The sequence below is a fragment of the Columba livia genome, chromosome Z, assembly GCF_036013475.1.
Source record: "Columba livia isolate bColLiv1 breed racing homer chromosome Z, bColLiv1.pat.W.v2, whole genome shotgun sequence".
Lineage (NCBI taxonomy): Eukaryota > Metazoa > Chordata > Aves > Columbiformes > Columbidae > Columba > Columba livia.
This window is the reverse complement of record NC_088642.1, coordinates 70711319-70732796: the sequence shown is the minus strand read 5'-3', so window position 1 is coordinate 70732796 and position 21478 is coordinate 70711319. Positions and strand designations below refer to the sequence as shown.

The window sequence follows — 21478 nt, the reverse complement described above, 5'->3', positions numbered from 1 at the left end:
AGAGAGGGGCAGGGGGAGGGAATTGAAAAAAAAAGGGGGGGGAAGACAAATGGCTTAAAAAAGGAGAGTGAAAAAATAAAATTATAAACCTTGCAATAAAATTCAAGACATAATACTTGAATACAAAAATGTCTGCATAATATAAAACTGCATGTGGAAATTATCTTTGCTACTGTTGCAAAGTATTTAATCTGGTTTCTAAATAAAAACCAGGAGAAAGACAGGAGCAATAATACATAATTTTACTTAACAAGGACTGCATTTGTAAACTTCATACATTTTTTAAAAAAAATCAATTTCTGTGTGTGAATGTAAACAAATACACACATATTTTAATAGGCATTTGATTAGCAGTTAAGTATAAAACCAGCAATAACTCTGAAGATAATCAGAATTATTTTTATTGTTGTAAGAAGTCATAGCAGAAAAATTAATCCTATAATACAATTTACATACAGAGAAATACCCTTGACAAGAATAAAAGCAGAATTACTATTTTAAAACCTTCGTAAGAGATATAAATAAATGTCCTTTCTAAAAAAAAGCATACATATATATATATATATATACACTGAAATTAGGTGGATTTTTCTATTTACAGGACTGTGTTCATTAAATGTTAAAAACACAAGGTCTTCTAAATAGTCTGACTTGCTGAATTGCCCTAAATATTATACCAAGTATTCACAAAAAAAGCTTTATAGTCAAGAAAAAAAACGTGGTTTTTTTAATTTCATTTATGACACAGGAGATAGAAGAGCAGTGGAGAGTGACAAAATTAAATTACCAACATTACAAGAATCCTGCTATTTGTCTGTTTCAGGCACTTTTGTAACTCTGAAAATAATATGGTTCAACTGTTTATTTGAAATGAAAAAATTCGTCCCTTTAGGAACTGCACTTTCTAAAAATTAAGTATGCTTTTAAGTGAATCATCATTCATTTTGACTAGAATAGCTAAATTATGATGAGCTGGGCCCCAAGGAGAAATAAGCAATCTCAAATCCCATCACAGAACGCTGAAGGCAGTCACATGACAAGAGACCTCTTAATAATGATATTTTTAATAAAGTACATATACATCAAGTTTCTCAAGTAGTTTAACAAGTTAACAATAAATAAAATAGATAGTAATTTATCATAGAATGGTTTAGGTTAGAAGGAACCTTGAAAGGTCATCCAGTCCTACCCCTCTGCAATGAGAAGGGATGTCCTTCGCTGAAACCAGATTGCTCAGAGCCCCATCCAGACTGGCCTCGAATATCTCCAGGGATGGGGCATCTACCACCTCTGGGCAACCTGTTCCCAGGTTCCAACACCCTCATTATAAAAAATTTCTTCCCCATATCTAACCACAGGGTTACAAAGAACTTGATTCTCCTCATCTTTCTGGAAGGAAGCAGGTTCCTGGCATATTTCATATACGTGGTGCGACTCCCTGAGAAGATAACCCAGCACAAAGAGACCTGATCTCAGCGAAGCATTAAACCACTCTGCATGTGACGGACACAGCATATGAAAGTCAATAAAACCAGCTGTCAGTGGTTTAAGCCACAGGACAGAATACACAAGATGGTTTGAATGAGGAATGTCATACCCAACCCAAATGTCAGTGAAGAGAACAGACATCACATCCTCCAGAACAAGTACTGGAGATTAAACCTAAATCTCAGGGCTGGTTTTTTACATCACCAGCTTTCATCAGAGCCTTAATAGCTCTGGCCCTCATCTCAAGTTCCAGAAGCTCCAGCTGCTGTGCTGATGGCTGAACATCTTCTGGCGGAGGAACGGCTAAGGCTGCAGCTTTCAGCTCCTTTGGGCTAGACTCTTCCAACCCCAGTATCTCATTCACACTTTTCTCAATGTCCTTTTCAAGGTCATCTATTTGGCCAGCTCCACTTCTGGCAGTGTTTTCTTGCACATCTGGACCATCTTCTTCATTACACGGGCCTTCTATGTCACTATCATATGCATCTGCATTTATGCTGAGGACATCACTATCTTCTCCCTTGCCTGCAACACAAATGTAACAATCACAGAGCCGCCTGACAGAATCATTTTTCTTCCAACCATTTTTCTTTAAGCTTCTGCTTAAAGTGTTTCTCTGCAGATTAAAAGAGTGGCAAAAAGATCTATGAATTTAAAAAAAAATAATTCCTCTTCTTTTTCTCTGCCAACTTTTAAGGTCGATTTAATTTAGACAAGTGTTAATGCATTTTTATGCCAATTTTGCAGTACAGCAAAGCGGCAATACCAGGAAAATCTATTCCAGCCTATGGAGTTACATGATCTATTTTCCTAATTAAAATGTCATAAGGCTTCATATCAAAGGAAGCCTCTGCAGTGCAAAACTGATTACTGTTTATTATCTTTAAAGCAAACTTAGTTTTCAAAATGCAATTTTGAAAATGAGACTTTAAAAGTACTTTTGTATTTTAAAAGGTGTCAGACACTATAGTGAGGCACTGTACTAAAATTAATAGGAACTCCATTCATAGTGCAACTACTCAGAATCTACACAGATATTTCAGATGTATTTAACTCAGTAAAAACATGCGAAACTCATGGCATTGACATTTAGTGCTGGCTCAAAGTTTATGTTCACAAAAAAAAAAGTTAGAAGAGGCAGTGAAATAAAATAAAAGCAAAACTCTTAACAGAACCTGAGTAACAGTTCTCACTATTTGGCTACAGAGAGACTATTGCTTTTGAAATATTGGATTCAGAAATTATTAGTCCTTCACCAACCTTTGTATCTGTGGTAACTTATTGTAGGACTGGCTCTTGCTTAAAATGTACCATTTATAGCCAGATGACAGTAAAGTTACTGATTCTAAAGGTTTTATCATTGTTTTTGGTAGTACCACTATCCAAAGGTATGGCGGTGACCCTGTTAATTAATAATGAGATTTTAGAGCTAAAGATCTATGGTTCATTCTCTTTTAAAAATATGGCAGAGCATGAAGACATGAAAGCCAAATCTTCTCAGTACTGCACACTGACAGGACTAGTGGCAATGGACAAAAATTAAAACACATGAAGTTCCATCTGAACACCTGTAAAGACACTTTTACTGTGAGGGTCATCAAACACTGGAGCAGGTCTCCCAGAGAAGTTGTGGCGTCTCCATCCTTGCACATACTCAAACCTCAACAGCAGGTGCTTCTGGGCAGCCTGCTCTAGCTGACCTGCTTGACCAGGGGGATTGGGGTCAACGAGCTCAAAACAGCCCTTCTAACCTAAATGTTTCTGTGACTCTCTGATCCTTAAAGTTAGTATGCTGATATCTGACTTTAAAAGGTTCTCTTTCACTGAACTGTTAGGCTTTTCTTTTTTTGGAATTGTTAGTTTCATCCATCCATCTCATTGGTTCCTGATCTTCAGATCTGCAGGGCTAGGAGCACAGATTTTCAAGGATGGCTGATCAACAATAAAATAAACAATACACTGGAAATCCAAGCAAATGCTTCCTCTGTGTGGTGCTCTTTTTTAATATCATTCAAGCTATTAAAAAAAAAATTGATAATGCAGTCTAACACAGCAAGGACCTATGATTTTAATACCTTTAACTAATCATCCTCTTACTCAAAGAGAACATGATACTCTGGTTGATTAAGTCATAAAAAGCAACTACGAAGCAACCACCTGCAACACTCATCAGGTCCCCTTGATAATAAAAAAGTGGAAGAGATCTACAGGGAATATGTCAGTTCTAAGGTCACTCCATATAGATAGTACAACGAGCAACATGTAAAGCAGGGCTCACAAAGCCATAGCAACCTGGTCCTAAAGTTTTGATGCTTTTATTACGACTCCTTCCTTCTCCATTTAATTCCCCTCAGTAATTACTTCAGAAATAAACATGTTTCAGAAAGTCATTCCAAGACACATCTTTTAGACAACATTCTGAATTGTGAAATAGGAGTTGCAGGAAGCAAGTAATGTTTGACTTTTGCAGAAGATAAATATGGCTTTTAAGAATTTGCAACATTCTTTGATCAGAAAAGCTATTTCTAACAGTTACTGCATACAGCTAGTCCAAATGAAAACAAACAGACAGAAACATCTACAATTCTAGTGCTTCACACCCAGAATAATACTGGCAGTTGTTATATGGTGCTGACTTAATGATTGAAATGAAACAAACACTGCTGCAGGTTAAGAGAACTGTTTCCTTACACAGCAGGTACTCTATACAACTAACTTCCCTGCTTTTGCACTTTCTATTCTGCCTATCACTGTAGTACCTGAATGTCTTATCCACTACATTTTTGCATTTAAAAGAAGAAACCATACAACACAAAATGTTCATCCTCAGAGATTCAAAGACTTGAGTGTGTACTTCTACTGGCTTTGACTTCAAGAACACTACACCAGTTATCAGGAGCTATCACCATTTCATTGGACCTCAGCTCTGCACAATCAAAGTAAGGTATCATATATCAAGATTGAACAAAATGATTAAATTACAAGCAGTCCTTTGGCAAACCATTATTATAATGGATTTCTATGAATGTCAAAACAGGGTACTGCAGGCTCTTATGATCATCTCAACAGAAAATAAAACTGATTCTCGAAGAATTCAGCAAATGGTAATAGTAGTATTAGCAATCACCTACATACCAAGAAATTGAAATGACCAAAGATCCTCTTCAGCTGAAAAACTAGATCTGAAGAGCCAAATGAGCCTTGCAAGAGCTTCAGTCATGTTCCACAAGCTAAACTAGCAAACTCTGAAGAGCTACAATTTGCTTCTACTCACAAAAAACCTCCAGTCTCGCAGAATTAAGAAGCCAAAGTTCCTACACAATGTCATCTTCAGTATTCCCCTCTCCTTTTCTGGAATTGGGAGCAATTGAAAGGTTGTAAACCCATATCAGCTGATTTGTAAGATGATGCTTCTTTGCGATTGCAGCTACTGTTCAAAAGAAAGCTATCAATTATCTGGAATTAGTCACTGCTCAACACCAAGAGAACAAAATTTCGGCTTTCTCCACTACATACCTTGTTTTGATTCCTGACTTTCCAGCTTGTTGTCCTCTCTGAGAGAAGAAGTAGAGTCTATACTGTTGTCCTGTCTGGAAAGAAGTAAGACGACATTTTAATCTACATCATTTACAATTTAAGAGAACTTTTTAAAAACCATTAACTTAAGAAATCATGTGCTGGTAAGCCTATAGACCAGCTACAGTATGAATAAAGGTAAATGGAACATACAGAGTGCTAATCTAAGCACTTGAGAACAAGCCTTTTTTGCTTTCCTTTTGCTAGCCATACACAAGGATAAAGCAACTATTTCTACTACACCCTAACGTTTTAGAATAGCAACCTTCACTGGGAGCCTCTCCATAATATTAGGAGCTTTTCTCTAAAACTCAAAATAAATTGTCACACAGGCAAATGACTTGAAAAAGCTATCATTTCAGTTGTATTCAAACACTATTTACTGTTTTCTTTTGAAATTAATAAGTTGTTTCCATGAAGTTACCATCATGCCACCACCACCCACCTCCGCTACATCACAATCTCATAGTTTCACACAAGGACACTTTTTAAAATTAAATGCAACTCAGGCATTTCTCTATTTCTTTTATTTAAAAATTTCTACCCTTTACTCGCTACGTTTCAACTGCTTTATACAAGGGATAATTAAGAGATACTTCTGTGAAATGTTCATATTCTTCACACATTTTGCATGTACTAGTTATACAAACTGTGAAAATACTGTGAAATATACAGGAAGAAGGAAGGCAGAAGGACCCAGAATCCAGAAGAGTACAACTGCCATCTTTAGTGAGCATTTTGACAGTAGAAGTTTCCTACCCTGAATGTAGGCGTGGCATTTGTTTCATACCTATTAATATGGATTCAATGCAACTATCCTGCCTGTGGGAGCTAAACAGCACTATAAAAAGGGCAGCAGCATTCTGGTATCACAAATTCAAATATAATGACTCAAGGAAACCTTTTTGGGAATGGCCTGAAAGCTTTTAGTAAAACTGTGCTGTCAAAGATTTTTTTTTCTTTTTCAGCTGTCCAATGGCTACATCAGGAGGGAGAACTCCGCAATACTTCCAGCCATCCTGGTCTGAGAGGTAGTTATTTTGATTGCTATTTCCTTTTCTGTAATAGCAAAGATTACAAATCAATAGGCTCTTTTCTTTCACTTTTTATAGCCATTGTAATAAATGTGTATAGTAGCATGCAATAATTGATTAAGAAGAATGTGTAACTGTTTTCATATGCACACAGCACCTAAAAAATATATTTATATGCTCTGCACCTTAAGTGAGGAAATATAAATGTATTGTCCAATGCCATTATACCAAACTAGGAGTAGACCATTTACTGTTATGCATTTTTCCCAGAACTCAGTGATACGTATCCTTTCAGTTTGCTTTCCTGCTTGGTCAAGAACTATTCTCTCAACCTTTTAACTTCTGTTGGATTTTCCATTCCCAAGGAGGGCGGGAAGAGACAGAACAGATACAAACCACATGTTCAAATAGCTATGTTGAGTGGCAAGTTCTGTATATACAGCTAACTCCTTCAGAAAATTATTTAAACTTTGCCTCTTCACAAACAGAGTTTTATCATTTATTTTCTATTCCACTCATCAGCCTGGTACTACAAAGGCCAGAGGTACGGCAAGATGGATTACAGTCCTCACCTGTTAGATGTAAAATAAAGCCTAGAAATACAACAAATAAAATTAGATCTGCTGTATGAGATGGTTTAGACATGTTAACCGGAGTCTCAGTCTTCCTGCTGCTGGAGCAGAAAAAGAACTGGACAACACGGCATTAGCATGTTCAGTTTCTTAAGTGGATCAAACAGACAACAGGCTGTGAGGAAAAGTTTTACCCTCATACACGCACCCACGCGGCCAAAGTCAACTGAGACCCACCCCAATTATCACTTCAGTGAGCCTGCCTGGCCTGGCCCACAGGGAACACCCACTCTGCACTGTTGCTGTCAGGCTCCAGACCACAGCCAAAGACCAAAGTCTAACTGGTCCTCTGCTTTGAGACAGTGTCAGACTCCAAGGTAGCAACATTTACCCACCCACCTCCATTACTGGGTGGGGTTAAGCCCAAAGCCAGCACGGATCACCATCTAAATCTGTCCATGATGCTGTCACAGCACACCTTCCCAGAAATTTCAGGTTTTGCTCTCCTGTCACTTGCCACGGCTTATCACACTCAGTTCTCTGTCACGTTCTTCCTGTCTAATAGGTTAAGTGCTTAATGGTGAGTCATCATCAGCACAAAGCTGCAGACACAAACGGTGAGCAGAGGAACCCTGGTAACTTGATCAACACAGAGGGATCACCCTGCCCAAGTTGCTCCTAGAGCTGTGAAAGGACATCAACCAGTCCATTTTCTGGGAATGAAATCTAGTAAAAGTCAGCTACAGAAATCACCTGATAGGCTGAAAGATGTTACCGTCTACAGAAGCAGGGGGGTCCATATAGGATGCTGAGGAAGAACATTTCAGCATTGCATAAAACGTACTGGCAGATGTTTTTAATGGGAGTGTAGAAACGTATAGGGCAGTCTGAGATGTTCAGAGGAGGAACCAAAGGTGGGAAAAGGGATAGACTGAGGCAGTTTGAGAAAGAACAAGCATGGGGGGCGGGGGGGGGGGAGTGGAAAAGGAGGAAAAAAAGAAGATAAAGGGCCAGCAGAGCATAAATAAGTTGCTGGTCAGTATACTTCTCTGGCCAAACCCTGGACCTGATCACCACAGTCTGCCCTGCCTTCTTATTGAATTCTATTCCTATATGATTTATCCAAATTAGAAGATACTAAGCTCTGCATATATATGGATGTGCATGTCTCTAAGTGCCAGCAACTGCAAAGGGAACCTGCAGGTCATAGGTGCCTGCAGGACTGTACTGCCAGAAAACAGAACGAAAAATGCACATTTCCTCAGGGAACTCCAATGTCATGCACCAGTGTGTATGCAAATACATGTAATTCACCAGCAAACCTCAGGCTAGTCTAGCCAGCAAGTATGGGAGTCAGGTCCCAAACAGGCTGTAAGATCAGAGGCAAAATTCCTCAAAGAGAGCAGGGTCTGCAAACTGAGGGACCACAGCTCTGCTAGACACACAAGAGTCTCAGTGTCAGCTACTAGGAACAACCCTAGGTCTGCACCAGCTATCAGAGAGGCATTCACGTGCAAGGAGGTCTAAGCTACAACTGGAGTGGAGATGCAACCCTTGTGGGCTTGTGTGTCCAAGTGCCAATAGCTGGGGAGAGCAGGTGGATCTAGGACCAGCTACCGATCAACAGATCAGGAAGGATCTATTTCCTTTTTTTTTTCCCCTTCAGCAACTCCTAACGATTTTTTTTTACTTAGTCACTAAACGCTTCACAAAAATAAGGTTGTGATACACCCTGCTCATCACTAAGAGCAAAAGCTGCTTAGGCTGCCCCTACCCCATCTTCCCTCATGCACACACACTTCGTCATTTTGAGCTGATTAGTCATCTCTGCACTGGAGAGCAACGTGTCACTTTTGAAAGTGAAAGACTTCAACAGATAGTATTCAGCCAAAAACCTTCACATCTCTGATATCACTCTAAGCTCCAACACCAAATGTCACTGAAGAAATTATAATCGACCCTCTGGCAGAAAACTCAGAGCAACCTCTATGGTTCAAACACTAGTTGTGAAATTACCTACACCCATCTCAACAGCTACATAAAAAAAAAAAAAGAAAAAAAAAACACACATCAAAACTTCTTGTAAAGTTTCACCCTGTTGCCTTGACACTATTAATGACTGCAGTAAAATCACAATTCTTTAAACCTATGTCATGTCAGAAAAATAATGTTTAGAACCCAGAAGCCCTTTTACAGCAAGCTTTACTCTTTCAGAATTGATTGGACTGTACTGCTGGCTAACCTGCAATACTTCATTTAACAGGTGGGCATTTTGCACCATCTTGTGGCCAAGCAGAAGCATTTCAGTTCACAGCTCACTTTTGCTCCCAACTTGTTAATCTTGTTTGTTAATAAAAATATTTTTTCCTAATTACCTGTACTGTAGTATATATTTGAGAAAGGGTAGCACAACATCATGTTTCCAAACCATGAGAAGATATGCTAATCTAAAATTAAGGTACAGTATACAAATTTAATACCCTCTTATTTCATGCAATACTAGTATGCGACCCAAATAACTTTGATCTCCCTTTGTTTGTCATTCCTCAAAAATACTACTCCCTCAGGATGACAGTTATGTTCAAAGTCACTCTTCCAAGAGACAAACTCAGCTTTTTTAAATAGAACAACATTTTCACACTATGTTCCTTCAAAAGAAAGAAGATAGACAGCTGCTACAGTTTGTTGGTGATAAATGCTGTAAATTTAAATTTTCCCGATGCTAGCTTTTCACGTCAGCATGCTCCACGCTAGTGCAATGCTTACCTGGGCTCAGGCACACAGATGCTCTACAGAATATATTACTTTCCTGAATCTGCATAGCTGTCAAAGAAATCTGGGTTTGAGCCTGATTTGGTACCACATCTTACAGAGCAAGGTAAGACAGCAGCACAGGTTAGGAAAAGGGGTACTGGTCAGAGGAGTTGACAGCCAAAGATTAAGAAAATAACACTGTAATACTGGTGGCTGCAGTTGGAGAACAGCAGGAAAAGTTTTGTGACAGAAAAAAATATCTTAATGCACTGGACTAGAAGACAGTCTAACAACATGATACAGTTGTGTTGATGCTTCTCTTACAGGGCTTTTAATTGTCTTTAAGAAGCATTCACCTAAATATCCAGAGTGAGGTATGAGATCAGTATCACTGCTACTCTGACATAGAGATGATGTACCTTCCTAAACTAAAACGTGCCTTTGCAGTTCCAAGTGTAAAAAATATTTCTAGAAGTCCTGAGCCCTCAAAATCTTCCTGTAAACTTTTGTTTAAATGGTGTATTTCCACAATAAATGTGAACTAAAATAAGCAATTAAAAAAAAAAAAGGAAAAAAGTCCTCATGAAGCAGTGCTTCTCAGTAAATGCATTGTAAGTGACAGATGCTAATCAAATAGTTTAATGAGTTTCAAAACATGCAGTCTAATCACAGGTGAAGTTTGAGGACACCATGAGATCACAAGAAAGTGAACAGATGTCAAATCCTAATGTATCTGTTCAGTGACTCAAGTAGCCTGCTCTTTCAGTGATGCCAAATGGTGAAGATAAGCAAGTAATCCTAGAGGGGTAAATATCAGATGGCAATTGCATGTCTGTGAACAACCCAGTACTCAGCAGCAAAATAGGTTAAAATAAGGCAAGCCTTTAAATCTGCTACCCTTTGTAAAACAAGGCAAGCAAAAACTGCACTCATGACTGCAAAGCAGTAAAAAGGCTATAAACTCTTAAAAGAGTGGATATTAAACTGCAGATTCACACAAGGAAAAAAATAAGCACATTAGAGTTTCAAAGTGAAAGATCATTTGCTCACATTATACCAATGACTATATGATCACTATAATATTACCATGCTTGTTCTTTCAATACTTATTTTATTACTACAACAAACAATTTACTTTTAGTCCTTCTGTTGGAGGGTATTTAAAGAGCCAATTCAGGGAACAGCAAAGAAATAGCTCAAGAACATGCTAATACCTTTTGAATGAGATTGGAAAAATATCTGCTTAGTTTTGCAGGACATTAATTGGGTGACTCCTTTCAATTAAATATCTGTCATTTAGTTGACAATTTGGTACACAGCAATCTTTTGGTTTAACAGTATTACACTGCAGACAGTAACATGGAAACAATAACAAAAATCTGAGAACTACACCTACACAGAGCTTGCAAGTAATGAAGCAAATCTATTGTTAACAGCAACTTCCAGCTGCTGGCAAACACAGACCCTACTTCTTCAGCTTTTTCTACACTTCTTCCAGGATTTCTAGTGTTTAACTTGGTCTGTTATTTTGTCACCAACTGCTTCTAAGTGTTTTATATGCTAATGGAAGTATGTGAAGCTTTTACAAAACTGAATTTTAGGAAAAATGTCAGGACTTCTGGTTCTGGTGGCAAAATGAGAATATGTACATCAAGAAAAGGAAGGTTCAATTGACAATTACAGACGTAATACAATCAAAAAGCTTCAGATAAAGATCTGAATTGTGCAGTCTTCCCTGTACCTGGAGAAATTTCTTCAAATCCCTGCTACTTTTAGACTGTACAGACAGGAAGCGGGTCTTCAGAGACAGATAAAAATTTGCCTATTTTGGGAAAAAAATATGCAGTGTGAACTGTAGCCTTCTAAGAAAGTCTCTATATTTTGATACACTTGCAATTTCTTCAGATGTACTGATTTAAGCTATCTATTGATATAAGAATATTGCTAAACGTATAAGTTTCTCTAATTTTTTTTTCCTTCGAGGACAAGGATAAAAGACACAAAGCAGTATATTTCCCATCAGTTAAATTTTTTACTAGATTAACTAATCTTTAAGACTAATTAACTAATTTAACTTCTTAACTAATTTTTTAAGACTTGCTATTCACACTTTCCCTTCCCACATATACACCTCCACAAAAACAATTAAGAGATGTTGGATTTAAAATAAAGAAGTTTTAATGTTGTGTCATTAACAGAATGCAGAAAAAAGTGGTCATTTACAACAAAACCACAAGTAATGAAGACAAATGGGAAGAACCAAAAGCGAGAACATAAAAAAAGAAACTGCCTTTTTCGTTCTGAAAAGTCTTTTTCCCATGGCAAACAAACTCACCCATTTAAACTCAGATTATAATTAAAAATGCATTAATTATTTCAAACAACCAAAATTTAGCTTAGCAATGCAGTTTTCACTTTTTCTTCACTGTTGCATCTCTAGTCTCCCTGCCTACTGACTGTTGCGTTTTAACCCCAGCTAGCAATCAAAACCACGACAGCCACTCGTTCACTCCGCACACATACACCCCTCAAACAGGGGATACAATGAGAAGGGAGAAACACATTGACAGAGAAAAGTTTAATAAAATAACAAAATAATACAAATATACTTCTAATACTAATAATATTTATATAAAATTAAAATAAAATATAAAATTAGTGATACTCAATGCAATTCCTCACAAACCCTGTCCACACCAAGTAGCCAGTCCTAGGGAGCAGCACCTGGTCCCAACAGCTGATCCCAGAGACAGAAGAAAGAAAAAGGCAGAAAGGCCCAGAGGCCTCTGCAAACAGCAGGATGACAAAGGGCCAAAATAAAGAAACTACCGAACAGAACTCCACTGAAATGGAGCAGAACCAGAATGGATCTCCCCAGCCAGAAAACCTGACCCTTGGCTCCAAGACAACAACTAAGCTATCAGTAAATTCTTACATTCTCTTTGTTCCAACTCAAAAACAATGGAAAATTACTTGGGGGAAAAACATTCTGTCCCAGGGAGTTATCTTCACTTCAAACTAAATCCAAACAATGACCATGCTAGCTACAAAAAAAGAAAAATTTCAAACTGCATGAAGAAAATAAACTCACTTTCAGTCACACCAGCACACTGATTTCTTGATCTTCCAGCTGAAGCACAAGTTCTGCAAACTTGCATTTATATTTACTTACACAGTTTGTGAAAAAAGTAACCTCAACACCCACAGATTAGACCTATTTAATAAACAGGGCTCTTGACAGTTGTAAAAGCATAATATTGTTCTACTTACTGAGCACTGTGCTTAATGATTAATATAAAACCTTAATTTTCCTCATTTCACCTATTTTGTCCTACTCCTTTTTTTTCCTCTATTATTCAAACAGCTTTCCCTTTTTGTTTTTTTGTTAAAGCTTGCACACAGCTGAAGCTATAAGCCAAGGTTCTCAGATAGAATGTGTGTAGCATACTACTTTTTAACCCACTGCATTAAAAAATTAGAAAAGCCACAATTCCTACACCAGCATATCTTCTCTGGCCATTTTGGACAGGTCTAAAACATTAAATTACCAGGATGGGGACAGAGACACAAAAACCAGGGGCGCTTAAACCATCCTATTGGTCAAAGGAAGTAATCTGCTCTATAACTTTGATCAACACCTCTCAGTTTCTGTTACTTTTTTTAAACACAATATCTTAAACACAATTCTTCTTGATTTTGCTGTCAGTTAACTGCTTACATCTTTCTTAACAGTGATGTAAGGTGATGCAGCTTTGTCAGTTTTCATCACTGCATCAACTGTTAAAGAACTTGGTCAGTTTTAATTCTGCTGTACCTCAACACAGCTACAAGCAAAGGCAGACAACACAAACTAATTTTGGTCTACTTGCTGTTAATGCCTGGAATATTATCCGCATAGTGTAAAGACACTAGACTTCCAAACCGCAATTTAGATTCTATAGATGTCATTTTCCTGAAACTTTCCTACTTGTCATGGGCAAACAGGTTAAGTGTCTTCATATACCAACTATCTAAAAAATGGTAAATCCCGCTTCATTTCATTAACAGATACTCTTTTACGTAAAGAGACATGATATTTAGAATATTTTGTAGTTTTTTTTAATTCTTTATTTTGCTTTTTTAAATAGCCAGCAAAAGGCAATGACCAAATCAAGAAAAAATAGGTCCATAAACATGTACTGACACCATTCCCAGATCATGGAAGGAAAAAATTACAAAGTTGGGGATACAGGCACAATCAGCTCCAAATGAAATCCTAGAAGAAATAGTGTCAGAGGGTATTGAAACTGTATCACATGAGAGAAACTGAAACATCACTTAACTTGGTATCACTTCATTTTGTAATATATTTGTATGATGCATAACGTGAACAAAAAAATTTACTTCATTCAGTAACTTCCTAACTTGTTCTGAATCAAAGACAGGATCAGAAAGCAGATCCCTGTAAAATTAAAATACTAATAAGAAAAATCAAATTTGGATTATGATCACTACCTTTCCCATCCATTTGTTCCTATTTAGTAAGTTTAGATAACTAACCACACCAGCAACCAAGAGGTACTTCAATCTGCCCAAACACTGGTATATTGTCTCAGAAGTTTATTAAGTTTGTGCATTGAATCTGGAGACCAGCTGTAATCACGTCAGCAATGAAAACAGAAAAGCTTTTTATTTTGTCTTCTACAAGCACATTCTACATATAAAATTTGATACATTGTGTGTAATAACCAGTAACTTTCTCTTCCCCTACACTATTTCCACAGAAACTGTCAGAAAGAGTTCACCAGTTCAAGAAGTGACCTAGTAAAACACTACACAAGATTTGTCTTTAAAAAACAGACAAGCATTTTAATAAAAGGTTAAAAAGTGTTAGCCTTTACAAAACTGACAGATGCCAACCTAAGAAAAGAAACCAGAAGCCACTGTTCTTGAAACTCTTAGACATTCTACAACATCCCTAACAGAGAACATAGGAACAGATGAGTATCAGTGCTGCTTCAACTGGGGCAGGAATAAGGACCAGAAAAGGGTGGAAGAGAAGGGAGACATCTCAGCTGAATTGAAAATACACTTAACACTACCCTAAGCAGGAAGAGGTTACTCAACCTGCTTTAGCTCACTCAAAGAGGGTTAATGTAAACCATATTACTTCAATTCTGCTGCAGGTTAGGAGTGCGCACATGCTCAATTAGCACAACTCAAGTGACAGGCAGTAACAGCACTATGAAACTCAGCTATGTGCCCGAGACATTAAATATTATAAAGTGACAAAGTCATGTTTTTAAGTTTAGTGCATGCTAGCAGTCACAACTCATTGGCATTCAACTCAGGTAATCACATAATTAAGGGTTTAGTGAAGGTGTCTTTCAACATTACATTTGATCATTCCTCATGAAAAACCCCTGTATTGTTTAGCATCTTTAAATTAAGCTTTTAAATGTTTTATCTTTTACTCACTGACGGACTGATTCACCTCCAGTCTTGTCTCTTCCATCTGTCTCCTCCTCAGTATCAGAATCAGCTCCAACCTTGCCTAAATACACACAATTTCAAACATGAACACTTAGGCAGGTAATACAATTGATGCTATATAGTTAGGCTTACTCTGAATTGCAATCAGCAGATGTTCTAAATCAGACTTACTCAAAATCAAAAATCTTATTTGTGAGTTTTCTGCTAGCTACATGGCTGACACTGTTCAGTGACACTGCATTACCAAAAAAAACCAGAATAGCTAGTGCTAGTACAATACTATAGGCACTAAAAAGCAAGCGCAGGAGAATAGAACTAATAGAAGGTATTCTGCAGCATTCAAGATTTGAAGAATTCCATTCAACTGAGAAGAGAGCAATGTGTTTACAAATAAATTGTACAGTCCTTAAATATCAACTGGAAGTTCAATTAGATACTGAAAGCTGAAATGTCATATCCTTAATCAAAGTACACGGACTGTGTGTCTCAGCAAAGCACAGGGATCCACCACGAATCCTTTAACCACACTGAATACTGTAGTGCAATTGCTAGTACAATTAAAATGGTTTTCAGTGTGTCAGATTTCCCCTGCAGAGAACCAGGAGGCAACTTAATGTCAGTTTACATAAATAACGGATTTCAAACAATATTTCTAGACTTCTAGCTTTGCTTTTTTCCACCAAGTCAAAAGCTTTGTTCTTATTTTCGGTACTAAGGAAAAGAAGTTTATATTATTGTGTTCCTGAATCTATCCCTAATAGATTCTAAATAAATGCATTACTTCATTCAAGCTTAAAAGATCAAAACCAGCATACATACATACATAGATACATACATAGACACTATGTATATGCTATAAGCATGTGCCTATATGAAACACTAATAAATATGTATACTAATACATAAACACACCAATATATACTTATTCATATGTATGTGTGTTTATATATTAGTAGCTAGACATTCAGTGAAAATTCTGTTTAGAGGCAGACTGTTCTCTGGTGTGCAGTGGTACCTAAAAGTTTTGTTCATACCTTCAAGTATCTTCAACAGTTTTTTTTCAGATAACAGCTCCAACTGCTCCAAACAAAGCCTTTTGATTTCATCCATGGAACAGCTCTAAGAAGACAGGTAAGACAGACCACAAGCTACTAAAAATTTCTCAGGACAGATTAACTATGAATGTAAGTAGTGTTCCAACTGTTCTGAATGAAGAGCTAACCTAGATTGAAAGTCCCTTCCCGATTCTGACCTGCACTGATGCAACTATTGAAGAACACTAGGCAGGCGTTTTTTCAGCTTTGACAGCTACCAAAAATTGTGTCTGTATTTTTTTTCTGAAAAAATAAGCAATGCACACTATGAGTTACTCAACCTACAGCTTGGAGTTTCCACTGCAGCTGTATCACTCAGCAGAAATAATGAGACATTCATGTGAAGCACAGAACAGCAAACAACTGTAGTCCTGATTACTCCTAATTCTCCATCATTCAGGAGCAGATGGATTGCATAATTAAGCTTACAAAGCCCAGAGACAACTGTTGAATCCAAGTTCAGGAACTGAAGCAAACACTGCTATTGGTAACATACCAACAGCTGTATAACATAATAAAGAAAACCTAAGAAATATGCAAATCATGATCCATTTGTCATGCTTGAAACATACTACATGCTGCCACACATTCTATGGGAATTCCAGTTACCCTTACATTTTTTTGTACTATTTGGTGTCCTCTTGGTGAACTAGAGTGATAACTTGACACGTTCAAATGAACTATGAGACCACGTATAAGCACCAAAATTAGAAAATATTAAGGATATTTTAACATTCACAACCTTACTGCAGTTTTGGTTCTACACCAACAGGCAACTTCCTTTCAAATTCAGTAACGCCTCTGCCTCCAACTGCTCCAGACCTCTTTTTTTCTCTTCTCCCAGAGATGAGAAATGGATGAGACTGCATGCAATTCACTATGTGTTTAAAACAAAGTAGTCCTGCCTCCCTTGTACTAGTAATACGACTCACAAAGAAAAATATTGCAGACAAATTTTAAACTGTAAGCAAACATCACAGAAATGACATTTTACATGCAGCCTCTTCTTCCGTACAGGCTGCTAGCTTAATTTATTTTTTACCAAACCCTGCAGTTCACAAACCTTAAAAAAGAAAAGCGTATGTTCTAGGCCAGTAAAACTCTAGCAATACTAACACTGAAGTCCACAGAAACTACAGCTTCAGAAGCTTCATGAAAGGGTTTTATTATCTCAGACACTGCTTTAACACCATATAAAATGATTCAGCTGACACAAACAGAAGGAAAAATTTATTAACAAATAAGCATACTTATTAGTGAACAACACTACTGAATTGACTTCATGCAATGGTGAAATTCTTTTGGCATATAACTAACCAGTACAGACAGTATAAAAATCAGCAGTATGCAACTCAGCCATGTCTGAGCAGTGGAAATAAAGTGAGCTGGAATAATTATATCAGATCTTTTAAAAGGCTCACTTTCAGAGATTTCACGTAATCTTTAAGAAATAGGCAGGCAGCTTTTAAGCTGTAAGTCCACTAAACCTAAGAGATAAATGTGTTTTGTTGCACAAGCATTCAAGTTTTTAAAAGGTATATAAAAGGTAAGTGTATTTCAGTACCTTTAAAATATCAGGCAGCATCTTCTGTAGTTTTTTCTCCCCTATGACACAGAAACACTGTTGAAGCATTTCTTTTTTATCTGTGATGTAGAAACTGACAGGCTTGAGTGACACACTGAGATCTAATCCTCCTTCTTCGATATCACTGGGTTGCTCAGCTTCTTCCACTTTTTCTCCAGACGGTGCATTGCATTTGGCTTCCTAAAATCATGGCAAGAAAAGTACAATTTTCAAATTTTCTAGTAAAATAGAGAATAAGGAAACTTGCAGCTTCATTTGTGCTTACAAAAGTTTTCCCTTCATAACTGACATCTTAAGGTGGACTTCTGAGATTCCAATAGTGTTTTAGTTTACAAGGTAACTGCATTTTTGGTTACTGAAATCAATTATCCAAAAGCTTCAAATGGCAAGAAGTAGTTTTTAAATATAACTGGAAAATACTACCTGCAAATACCTAGCTGCCGCTTATAAAAAAAAGCATGCTATCAGGCTGAAGAAATCCACCTCTCTGATTCACTGTGCAATTAAGCCACTAATCTCATAATTTACAGTTATCCTGAAAAGAAGAAACTTGGCATAAAATTCCTGTGTGGCACAGACTTCTGAAAATAAAAGCCATCTTTGTATCAGAAAATATATCTTCCATCTATCTGTGGAAGACCTGCCCAGTTAAGGAAAAACAAAACAAAACAAAACAAGCTAGAAATACGTTTTGATTCACTCAGGAGTGTGTGCCACACAGATTTTTGTTCCAACACCCTTCCTAGAAAAAGCTCACAACCATGAATGCACAAGCACAACTGCAGCCACCTCTGAGCTTGCGCCCCGCGTGTCTGACACCCGAGAAGCACAGACCGGTGTGCTGAGGGAGAGGCACGGGAGCCCCGGCACCGCCCCGCTGCGCCGCGCTCCCGTCCGCGCCGTCCAGCGGCGTTTCCCCCGCTGTGCAGCCACACGCTGACGGGCTCCGGCGGAGCCTGCGTTGCGGCTGTGGAGAACACGGCCGCCTGCTCCCCGAGCCCGCCCGCTGCGACAACCAGGCCTCGCTCACCGCGGCGGCCCAGAGGGCGGGCCCGGCAGGAGGCGAGTCGCGCCTCAGGACGCACAGGCGGGTCCGACCCCGTCGCTGCCAGGCGGAGCAGGCAGAGCAGCGGACAGAGCCGCCAGCCGCCCGCCCCTCCTTCCCGCGCTACCTCCGCAGCACCGTGACTGGACTCAGTGCTCCGACGCTTCCTCTCGCTGCCACCCGGCCCCGACGCTCCCTCCGGACAGCAAGAACGAGAGCGGCGCCGCTTCTTCTCCTTGGAAGACCGCCTGCCCGGCATCGCCCCGCCGGACAGCGCCGGGACCCTCACATCCGCGCGCCCAGCGAACTGCCCAAAGTGAGGCGTGCTTCCGGCAGGGCCCTGATAGGTCCGGCTGACAGAGCGTCCCGCCCCTTCCGGCCGGCGGTGGTGTACGGTGAGGGTGACGCTGCTCCCGGGCGCAGGAAGCCGCTGCCTCATAGAAATATCCGTGATCCTCCGTAACCACTGTAACCACTATTTAATCCTGGCCGCTCTTCCCAATCATCTGAAGAGCTTCGTTCTCTTTCTGCGGCAGCTCCTTAGAACCAGAGATCCTGTCCGAAGCCTTTTGGAAACCCACGTAAATGACAAAAAATGTAAGAAAACTATGTTATCCAGGTAGCACTGTCTTCATGCTCAGGGACAGCTGCAAAACATCTGATTAGATTTGCAGGATGTTCTGCCTGGGGGGAGGGGAAGAAAAAAAAACTAGCAACAACAACAAACAACAAAACAAAACAAACTACTAACTTCAATGCTGACTTGTCTTTGCTACAGTCCATACAATCTGCCCCACAGAGAGACATCTGACTTATTTCTCTGTTCCAGTAAGAACCTCTCAGATTGGCTTACAAATGGTTAGAGCTGCTGTTCTGAGCCCCTGGTGTGAAGCTTTAAGCAACAGGTTACACATCACAGTAAACACCTTAACTTGGTTCCCAGGTAGTGTTTTGTACCCAGGATCTTGTTCTTAATGATTTGTTAATGTACTTATACTGAAACATGCTCTGTTAAAAATGATTCGAGCATGGAAATATCCATAATGAAAAATATCCCACTGAATGGTGATGTCAACAATAAATTTATTTTTTTCCGTGATATTTCATGCGTATTGCAGAACTGTGACACAAACTATTCCTCACACGATGAAACCAAGTAGGAATCATAGTAGAGAAGCCCAGTGAAGGCAGATGACCACTCTGTGCAGTTCAGGAAGTCACTGATCAGACATCAGCTACCAATGCCAAGATTATCTATAGCAGGAAATGCCAATTAAAGGGGATAATTAGGTGAAAATAACGACCTGGGTAGACAAATGTCCATCATTTAACATAAAGAATTTATATTAAGAACCTCCTGTTCTATGCTGAGACATGGAACAGTTTTCTTCTTTATTTACTGCACCAGAGTGTCCATTTGTCTTTTTTCCGGGTCTGTTTTTTTCCCAAACATGTTGCCTTCCAGTCTGATATACTCCACTTCATGTTGGACCTTCAGAAGACATTGGTGATATTGTCCCATTTAGGTAGATATCCACATAATGCAAGTTGTACAAAGCTAACGGTGATCAAAAGCGCTGTGGCCAGATGATAAAAAGTAATAAACTGTCAACATGTATTGCAGGGCAACAATAAAGTGTGGCAGATGCTCTTTATTAATGCCCTCTTCCCTCCCCCTCCTAAGGAAAGGGAAAAGGAGGAAAAGTGAGAGAGACAAGTTGTAAAATTAAAAAAAAAGGCAAATAACACTATTAGAGAAATAATACAAAATATTAAAACCCCACATTTAATCTCCAGAGGAGCTGTGGTGCCTGCAGCAGGTTGCAGGTGCCAGGCAGACACCAGGAGTCCTGGACTGGATTCCGCAGTAGACAGGAACTGGATTCAGGGATGCCCAGATTGGCACCTGGATCAGGATGGCCGGCAGGAGAACACTTGGGTCCTCTTAAGTAGCCAGCCATGGACAAAGAGAGCGAGACTATGATGAGCATGGCATGGAACACCTCAGTCAGTTTGGGTCACCTATTCTGTCCACTTATCCCTGTTCTTTCTAAGGGCTTCCATTCTAGCTTAGAAGATGCCAACAGAAGAATTGTATAATCTACTGAGAAGCTTTACATTCTTAGCAGAAGACACAATTTATCTTCAAAGGGCTCTTGAAATCTCTCAAACGTACTTTTACTGTTCCTACAGTGAATCAAATCAGGAGCACTTAGCATACAGACCAACTCATTTGAGGTTTATTTCTGTAGACAGCAAGACATCCGAGTTCTGTGCTAAGCACATACTTGTTTTCAATGTCCACTGGTCTCAAAAGTTTCTATACCATGGCCCTCCTGTCTGGCACATTTCCCAGGAACAGATTTAACATCCTTTCACTGAAATGGAAACTTCATCTTGTTGACATTCCTTAGGTTTTCTAGTTGTTGGTGATCTCTGCAGCAGATTTTTGTAGTACGCTTAGGTATATTACTTTGTTTAAGTACATACATGCTTATGTGTACCACAATGGAGTTTTAGAAAGTGCCATTTAAAATAAGAGCAACAGTGACTACTCATTTTCAAGATAATACTGACAAAAAGAGCGTATTTAGTAGTCATATGTCAGAAGACAGAAAAAAATGTCCACTGCTTTGTAAGAGATATGAGTTTCTCTCCTTTTTGCACTCAACCTGTGTTAGCACGTACCTAGTTTTGCTAGCTTGGCAAAATCCTTGCTGAAAGCTACTGCACATATGCATGAAGGCATAAGAACACCAACATGCTTCTGTGTCAACTGGAAAACAACACCTGTGTTGTGAGATCTCACAACATACTGTACCTTTTTTTTTTCCCCATTGCCTCCTTTACACATTACC

The 21478-nt window shown here is 38.8% G+C and overlaps 1 protein-coding gene across 3 annotated transcripts; it reads right to left on the bottom strand.

The window, feature by feature from the left end:
• Positions 1 to 226: 226 nt before the first annotated feature.
• Positions 227 to 19074, bottom strand: CAAP1 (caspase activity and apoptosis inhibitor 1). Of its 3 annotated transcripts, none has more exons than XM_065046317.1 (6): positions 18748 to 19074; positions 17555 to 17755; positions 15931 to 16015; positions 14882 to 14957; positions 5005 to 5078; positions 227 to 2013 (listed from the first exon to the last, which is right to left on the bottom strand). In XM_065046317.1, the coding sequence occupies exons 1-6, from the start codon at positions 19057 to 19059 to the stop codon at positions 1670 to 1672; spliced, it is 1092 nt and encodes a 363-aa protein (XP_064902389.1). In that variant the 5' UTR covers positions 19060 to 19074; the 3' UTR covers positions 227 to 1669. The 3 variants fall into 3 exon arrangements, with proteins under 3 accessions (XP_064902389.1, XP_064902390.1, XP_064902391.1); XM_065046318.1 differs by having other exon boundaries at positions 18606 to 18802; XM_065046319.1 differs by lacking the exon at positions 18748 to 19074 and adding an exon at positions 18410 to 18584.
• Positions 19075 to 21478: the final 2404 nt, after the last annotated feature.

What these genes read in the sequence shown, in the direction of transcription:
- CAAP1 (XM_065046317.1), bottom strand. Translation starts at nt 19,059, where the DNA reads ATGAGGCAGCGGCTTCCTGCGCCCGGGAGCAGCGTCACCCTCACCGTA. An exon ending in CCAGTCACGGTGCTGCGGAG is followed by an intron (nt 17,756 to 18,747) that starts GTAGCGCGGGAA and finishes CCATGATTTTAG; the next exon opens with GAAGCCAAATGCAATGCACC. An exon ending in ACTGTTGAAGATACTTGAAG is followed by an intron (nt 14,958 to 15,930) that starts GTATGAACAAAA and finishes GTGTGTATTTAG; the next exon opens with GCAAGGTTGGAGCTGATTCT.